This window comes from Sander lucioperca, chromosome 13, assembly GCF_008315115.2.
Source record: "Sander lucioperca isolate FBNREF2018 chromosome 13, SLUC_FBN_1.2, whole genome shotgun sequence".
In the NCBI taxonomy this organism is placed as follows: domain Eukaryota; kingdom Metazoa; phylum Chordata; class Actinopteri; order Perciformes; family Percidae; genus Sander; species Sander lucioperca.
In genome coordinates this window covers 2659303-2668100 of record NC_050185.1, presented here as the reverse complement: position 1 = coordinate 2668100, position 8798 = coordinate 2659303, and the positions used below count along the sequence as shown (strand labels likewise).

The following is an 8798-nucleotide window of genomic DNA, read 5'->3' as shown; positions in this document are numbered from 1 at the left end:
TAGCTACTAAAGATTGAATTCTATACCACCATTGATGAGATTGTGCATTATTAGAAAATGTATGTTGTGGATATACAAATTGTTTCTGAAATGATGTTCCAGGAAATGTAAATGGGGTATTTTTGATACATGTACAAAGGATCCAAACAGTTGTGTGTTTAATGGTCTAATCATCTCAGCTGGACTTGTAGGCCGTTATATTGTTGGCTAGTTTACTTTAGAATAAAACATCAGATTTTATAAACTACATGTGTTTTGTGTGCAGAAATCTTAATGTGTAAAGTAATTAGTAACTAAAGCTGTAACAGATGAATGTAGTGGAGTAAAAAGTACAATATTTCTCTCTGAAATGTAGCGGAGTAGAAGTAGAAAATGGCATGAAAAGAAAAGACTCAAGCAAAGTACAAGTACCTCAACATTTGTACTTCAGTACAGTACTTGAGTACATTTACTTAGCTACATTCCACCACTGGAATGTAGTCAGTGCAGATCCATGCTGTAAGCTTGAAAATACGGTTAAAATCTAAAATGCCATTTTAGAAGCTTCGTGGAAACACACACACACACACACACACACACACACACACACACACACACACACACACACACACACGTACACACGTCACACACACACACACACACACACACACACACACACACACAGACACACATACACACACACACAGACACACACACAGACACACACACACACACACACTGAACTGATCATTTGTCTTTTAATTGAAAATTTTATACAAAGCGTTTTCCATGAACATAAATATGAAGGATGAGTGCACACTGCACATCAATGTTCACAGTTTAAGCCTACTGCATACATGAGCACAGTTATACAATCCATCATGGTTTATAACTCACTGACACGGAGCACTTCTCTAGCTCTTATACATCACTGTATAAAAATAAAGGCTTGTATTGAATACATTGTAATGTCCATAATGTACACTTTTTAAACGACCCATTCACAGGTGAAAACCCTGTAGCTGTCCCATCAAAATCATTTCCTCACAACTTCCCACATGAACTCTTTCCGTTTTGCTTCAGTGTATTAAAAACAATACAAACCTCAACTACACTGCCAACGCTTCGAGACACAACTACCACTGTCCTGTCCAGCCTGGGCCAAACAGAGAACAATGTTCATCATCCGGAAATAGGTTTCTCTTCAACATCGTCACGTTCCAAGCGATTCATTCGAGAACTGTGTTGCTATTTTGACATCCTGTACACAAAAATATGCTCCAGTGTAACGACAGTATACAGCAGGATAGATGTTGATCATGTAGGATCACTTTTGTTATACATATATCTGTTTTTCTTTTCTTTTCCAAATCCAAATGATATTTCAACAGGCATTGGTGTGACTTGAAAGTGGCCAGAGTAAGAAAGAAAAAAGCCACGATTAAATATACTCGGAAAGCATGTATTTGATACCACAGTTCATGTTCAGTGTAAATGTGCTAAGATCATTGGCCATCTGGATACATTCTGACTCTGCAATACAGATGTTTGAATATAAAAACTAAGCTGACATTGTTAATATGGTCAGAAGCTATCATGAGCTACAGCTGTTCTTGTTCATACTGACTGAACCGAGATCTCAGCAGTGTAATACATGAATTATTGTGTATTAAAAAGATGCACAGTTGGGCGCCCGGATAGCTCAGTTGGTAGAGCAGGCGCCCATATATAGAACTTTGCTCCTCAACCCATACTGTTGTATACAAGTTATTCCCCATAAAATAAAATAAAAGTTTGGGCGTTTAACACTTCATTCCCTGCATTCTGGTGGATTTTTATGCAACAATTTACGATGCAAATGTCTTTTTTTATGTAAAGGAAATTATTTATTATCTTCTGGATTGTTCAAAACTTTCTGCATATTCAAAACATCACACATTTGTTTGCGGATGTTTTTTTTTTTTGGAATATTGTACATCTCAACAACAAATCTGTTAGAGAATGAGACCTTGTTAAAGCCAGAAGCTCCAGAGTTTAAATCTACATAAATCTCTCTTTATTTTTCACTTCCTGTTGTGTTCTTTAACCCCCCACATCGGGGGGCGATGTAGCAAAGTAGACACAGGTCTTGTTCTCCGTACATGTTTTGAGCCCCCTGAACGGTTATTTATTTTGACCTCTTTTGAGGAGTGGGTTGTCTTACAAATTTTTTTGAGGGTGACAAATCTACCTCTTCAAAATATTAGGGGGGACATATCCTCTGCATCCCCCCCCAAATCTATGCCTATGTACTCTGCCCACTTTAAGGAGGAACAGTGAGTCTTCCCCATCCTCTAATGATAGGAAATGGTAGCAGATCACTAACTAGGCACCTTCAAGAGTCATGCCATGACTTCAATGTCAATCAAATGGGAAAGGAGGTTTGTCTAAAAAAAGCCTTTTGTGAATCAAAATCCCTCCCTTTTATATTGATATAAACAGATTCTTCTTCCACTGACCTATACTAGAAAATAAACTACAACATATAAAGAGAGCGTGTTGAAATAACGAAGCGTTAACATACTGTATATCTTTGGTTCAGGCTCCAGTGTTGCAGGCAAACATACAACCTGTCTTATATGTTCCATTCAGGCTGTGGCTGACACTACGCTATGCGGTATGTCGCACATGTATCAGAAAATAAATATCCTATTTACAATTTCCGTTCTGCAGGCAAGTTGAAATTAGGACAAGTGTGGACTCGTGTACTAGCAAAGTCACCGTACTGCAGTTCTGAATAGTGCTCAATATTATAAGAAGCTTTTGCTAATCTGTGTTTAAAGAATTGAGTCTAAGAGCATTTTATAAGCTGAACCACTGACAGAAGTAAAGCCAAAAAAAGGATTAGGATACTTTGCAATGTCAAACTTTATCATATTTATAACGTTATCTTATCTCTCTCTTGTCTTGCTCTGAAAAAAAGATTCATTAATAATACATAGATCTTTATATATTACACCCAGTACTCACTAACTTCACTTTGAGCAACATTCTCTCCTCTGAACAGTACTGATATTTTGTGCTTAAACCTATTTTGGTCTTGATAATTCCTCCTTTTGGGTAGTTTTTGAGTAAAGATGATGGACGAAGTAGCGCAGACCTGCATAACCCTCTTCTTATTTCATCTGTATATTCATCTGTGAGACTCGCACGCCCATGATGATCCATACGCTGCTCACTCTGTGGAACTAGTGTGGCAGGAGGAACCAATACATAACATGACATTTAAAAAGCTACATTTGAAAATAACTAAATACAGCAAATAAAATATTAGAAATGCAATGATTAAGTACAAAAGAGGATACTGGACATATGTATGAAAATCATATCTATACATAGTTTGCAATGTATACAGTGCATACAGAATATAAAAGACTTAAGTATACTTAAAGCAAGTAAACAGTCTGCAGCAATCAAGCTTCTTAGCGTGAAAGCAAAGCGTCAAATCGTGAGTTTGACCTTTTCATCTACTGTAATTCTTTGCTAAATAGTAGTTAACGTGTTCCCTTTAAAAATTCAAACCAGAGAGAGTGTAAAGAGACAGTGTTCCACCGTTTTTGTCAAAAGCACTGTTTTGTCAGCGCAGGCAGCAGGCGTTAGACCAGCGATCCGGCCTGGTTCTGTGCAGGCACCATGATGGGCACCCCTCCCATGCGGGTGATGTTGGAGGCTGTGATGGTGGAGGTGGGCAGCGGTGGCGGGGAGGGAGCCGCCTGGAGCTGCGGCTGCGGCTGGCTGTAGGCAGCATGGGACAGCAGCTGGGCCTGGGGCAGCTGGGCCTGGGGCAGCTGGGCCTGGGGCAGCTGGGCGTAGCGCTCCGGTCTGGGCAGGGATCTCCCATTGGTGCCGGCCTCGGGAGGGATGGCCTGGCCACGGGGCAGGGCGGTGTTGTTGTTGTAGCTGTAGTGGCTGGGGGTGGGGGTGGAGGCTCCCTGGTGGCGGGACGGGCGGTAGCCGGCCATGCTGCCCGTGGCGGTTATTATGGAGGCGGTGTCTGAAGGGGGGCGCTGCGGGTACTGCTGCAGGTGGTGGTGGTGGTGGGAGGGTTCTTTATGGTGGGGGCTGGAGGCGATGGAGGACAGGGTGCCATTCTTGGAGATGGTATCTGAACCCAGGCCACCCTTAGCCCAGGACACGTGCTTAGGAGCCTGAGCATCCTCCCTGGATGAGGACAGGACACACAGTCAACTCACTGTTTACACTAGTGATGAGCAACTTTGTATTTTTTTTTAATCTTTATTTTTAGATAGATATTTATTGTCCCATGTCTGTTTCATGCACATGGCAATATACACGGACACATACATCAACAGATAACATAGAGACAGGTACAGTATCTCACAAAAGTAATTGGCATGGGGTACTTTCCATAAAATCATCTCTCAATGCAAATTAAACCAGCTATTAGGCTAACTGAAATAAAACCCTGCCAATCTCTAGGTATGGTGAAGGGTATGTGATGATGTGGGGCTATTTTAATTCCAAAGGCCAAGGGAACTTTATCAGGATGCATAGTATCCTGGATCCATGAAATAACTGGCCTTTAAAAATAAAAATCTGTCTGCCTCTATGGGAATTTAACATAGGGGTGTACTCACTTTTGTTGCCAGCGGTTTAGACATTAATGGCTGCGTATTGAGTTATTTTGAAGGGACAGCACATTCACACTGTTATACAAGCTGTACACTTAATACTTTACATTGTAGCAAAGTGTAATTTCTTCAGTGTTGTCCCATTAAAAGATATAATGAAATATTTACTAAAATGTGAGGGGTGTACTCACTTTTGTGAGATACTGTATATGGACACATACAGTAAAAACAAGCACATTTACAACAACGACACCAGATCTATACAAAGTCAGCAAGATAGTTTGGTCAGGAGTGCTTTGGCAGAAGCGACAAAACGTCTGCCAAAGCGAGTCCTTCTAAACCTCAGAGTCCTGTATCTGCGGCCAGGACTCAAATATTTTTCTTGTATTCTATCCTAATTATTATTTGTTTTATATTCTGCGTGTGTGCTGTGTGTCTTATATTTTGCTGCTGTAGCACTGAAATGTCCCAATTTGGGATCGATAAAGTCTAATCTTAATGAAGCCTCTTGAAGCTTCATTAATTAACAAGCAACTTTTTGCCTCCATCTTCAAGACTTCACATGAACTCACTTGATTTCGTTGGCCATGTCGTCCTCGTTGTCTCTCCGCCTCTTCATCAGGAAAACGAGGCAGATGAGGAGGAGGAAGATGAAGGCAACCACTGAGCCCACTGTGGCGCCAACAATCATCCCCACATTAGTGGCTACAGGAAGAATCAGGGGACACACAGTAATTACATGTAACCAAAGCTCATATGTCTACGTAGCATACATACTGTTTTTGGGAATGGTTTTTTTCTGTCTCAAATGAGTGTGTAAGATAGGAATTGTTGCATTATAAGTATGCAAACACTAGCTTAACCACAAACAGGTCTGATTCCAACTTGTATCATTTCTCGTTGGTAATGTTGTAATGGAACAAGTACTTTGTTACTGTACTTAAGTGGAATTTTCAGGTATCTGTACTTTACTTCGTTATTTATATTTCTGGAAACTTTCACTTTGCCTCCACTACTTTTCCTAAATAAAATGGATACTTTTCCTCCACTACCTTTACCCTGAGCTTCTTTGTTACTCCTTACTTGGGTGAAAGATTCTTCCTCACAAAAAATGTAAAATTGTCTGTCTGTTTTTCTCTCTTGATGTCAGACTTTGAATTTGATGTTTAGTGGAAACCCTGAACATCATGCTTTACTGTAAGGAAGCCACAATAAAATTCATAATCAAAGTTTTTCTTTACTTCTACTTCTAATACTTAAGTACATTTAATATTAGAAAATTACTTTTGATACTTAAGCACACTATCAGATACTTAGACTTTCACTCAAGTAATATTCTAAAAAGTTAACTTCTACCAAAGTCATTTTCTGGTAAGATACTTGTACTTTTACTTAAGTATTGCTTTCAAGTACTTTGCACAAGACTGGTTGTTGGGTGCTATACGTACAGGTGACGATCTCCAGGTTGATGAAGCAGGTCTCGGCTCCGGCTGAGTTGCTGGCCGTGCACACGTACTTCCCTGACATGTTACTGCTCAGGTTGTTCAGCTTCAGAGTGCCCGTCTTCTCATCTAAAACAGCATGCATACACATGGTTCCATGGGTTACGTATGTATGGTCATGGACATACAAGCACATACATGACAGCACACAACCCGACTGCAGATGCATCCATTCCTTTGACACATTAGACTTTAGGCATTATGAATATGCTTTATTTTATTATTCAGACTTGTACTCTTCATAGGTGTAGATTTCAGGGGGGATGCAGGGGATATGTCTCCTCTCCTGACTTTATTACTAAGCACGACGTTAAAAAAAAAAGAAAGCAGTATGGAGTTTGGATTGTAAGATAGTAAGTACTGAAACATAAAATGTGTTGGGGAAATATACTTATTGACTTTCGTGCAGAGAGTTAGATGAGAAGATCGATACCACTCCCTTCGCTTCACTTCGCTCAATTTGAAGCTATAGCCAGCTATAGTTAGCTTAGCATTAAGACTGGAAGCAGATGGGAAAACAACAATACACTCATCTGACTCAAAAGAAAGAAAGCAAACAAGCTTATTGCCATAGAAATGTTCCTTGGAGATAATGGCAATTAATCAGAAAAAACCCATCTCCTACTATAACAGCACCACCATCAATACTTCATCTAACATAAAAAACTGTTGCAGTGTGAGCTTAGTGAAATGTAAATATATTGTATGGTGACTATAAAAATGTACTGTTGCTTATGCCATCTGAATAATTTGAAAAAAAGTTATAATAACATAAAAAAAATCTCATCAATCCCATTAAATTAGCTTTAATGTCCAAAGTTGTTTTTAAATCCCAACGTTACAAAAACACAAAACAAAAATCAGAAATAATAAAAAGTTGGTAGGACAGCAACAGCAGCCGGTAGATAAATCCTACTTCCAGGTGAATAATAATAATGAGTTAGTGTGCTGACTCCACTCACTGAGCATGGGTGAGAAGAAGACCTCCGAGGTGGGACTGGTTTTCTTCCACTTGTACAGAGGAATGGGCTTCCCAGCGCTGGATGAGCAGCTCAGAGTCACGTTTCCCTTCAGCACCGGCTTCCCTGATAGAGAGCACTTAGGAACCGCAGGAGGGACTGACACCAGACGGGTACAAAATGGTTAATTTCAATCTTTCTTAGTCGAGTTTTCAATGTAAGACACATATAATCAGGGCTGGCTGATATGGGAAAAAAATCCAATTTACTATATTTTTTACCAAATCCATCAATGTCGATATTGCGGCGATATTTTAGGGTTGATCGGTGCTTTCACAAAATATTTACACAATGACTTTTTTGATTAATAATCATCAGTAATGTGGATATAATGACTAAGTGGGTAAAGGCAAATAATAGAACAGTTACAACAGTCTGGTAAGCTCAGAAAATGACATCAATTTACTGTAATGCAGCCTTTAAAACCAGGAAAAGACAACACTTGTGTCATATTATGATATCCAAAATTTAAAGGAAGCCGCCAACTTATTTGGACTTTAGCTTATTCACCGTGCTACTTCTGCGGAGTGATTTGCTCGCTACACCTAAGAAGCCCCGTGGTGAGGACCAGAGAGTAACAACGGTGCTTTTCAGGTGTTGCGCTAATCACTCCGCCCAAGTAGCAGTGCTTCGCCTTCTGAGAATATAGTTCCCAGTTTATATACGGTTAGAAGATGGCTGTGTCTCATGTGACCTTGTTATTTGTACACACTGTGACTATACAAATTACAACATGTAAATAGGAACATGTTGGCGTTATTTTGTCACTCACTGGGAGCAGTAGGCTAGATGGAGCCGGTTACTTCCAGAATCTGTGCTAAGCTAGGCTAGCGGTGGGGGCGTCAGACAGAGTTACGACACACACGGAGATGAGAAGGGTATGTATGGACTTACCTAACTCTGGGGGATACGGGGAATAAGATAAAGTCCCAATAAGTCGCCGTGTTCCTTTAACATGATATCTAGCCTTATATATCGATGTTGATACAATATCGATATATTGCCCATGTCATGGTTTAGAATGTTGAAGTCCTCCTGTTTGTTTAATTATGCCTGTGTCTGCCTCTGCTGTCATTTCAGAACCTGTCACTTCCATCTGCCTGCCCTCCCATCACTGGATTCACTTCACCTGCTCACCCCCCCACTCAGCCATTCCCCATTCACTCATTAGCTCCCTAGTAAATCAACAAGTCATTTCTGTACCTAGTTTTTGACCCTGTTTGTGCTTTTCGGACTTCGCCTCAGCCTTACATCCTTTTGTACCTTTGCCTGCCTGGATATTGCTTCTAGTAAAAGACATTTTGCTTCTACCTTTTGCCTCATGAATTGTGCTCTTGGGTTCCTTTGTCTCAGATTCCTGACAGCTCAGCCCTAATATAGATACATTTCTGTGGTTCTTACCCTTCACGTCCAGACTGAGCTCAGCAGTGAGGCCAGGGTTATCAGGCATGATGACCTGGCAGAAGTAGCGTCCTGAGTCTGACTCCTGTGTGTTGTTGATGTACAGCGACACGTCGCTGGAGGGCATACTGGCGTAAAAACCAACGCGGCCCTTAAACTGGGAGCTGCCCACGCTCATGGAGCCTTTGATGTAGGAGATGATCTGGACCAGAGAACAGAGAGCACATGTCAGACGTAGAGAAACAGGAAATAAAAGAGGCTTGTGA

At 40.6% G+C, this 8798-nt stretch overlaps 1 protein-coding gene across 2 annotated transcripts in view; it reads right to left on the bottom strand.

The window, feature by feature from the left end:
* Nucleotides 1-2153: 2153 nt before the first annotated feature.
* esama (endothelial cell adhesion molecule a) overlaps nt 2154-8798 on the bottom strand; it is a 76905-nt gene continuing 70260 nt past the window's right edge. The window contains exons 3-8 of one of the 2 annotated variants that reach the window (XM_031310931.2): nt 8533-8734; nt 7075-7230; nt 6059-6181; nt 5183-5315; nt 3828-4179; nt 2154-3797 (exon numbers count right to left, since the gene is read on the bottom strand). In XM_031310931.2, the coding sequence (XP_031166791.1) occupies nt 3615-3797; nt 3828-4179; nt 5183-5315; nt 6059-6181; nt 7075-7230; nt 8533-8734 (1149 nt within the window). In that variant the 3' untranslated portion in view covers nt 2154-3614. Of the gene's footprint in view, nt 4180-5182; nt 5316-6058; nt 6182-7074; nt 7231-8532; nt 8735-8798 lie in introns of both variants that reach the window. The other variant, XM_031310930.2, reaches the window with a different exon arrangement.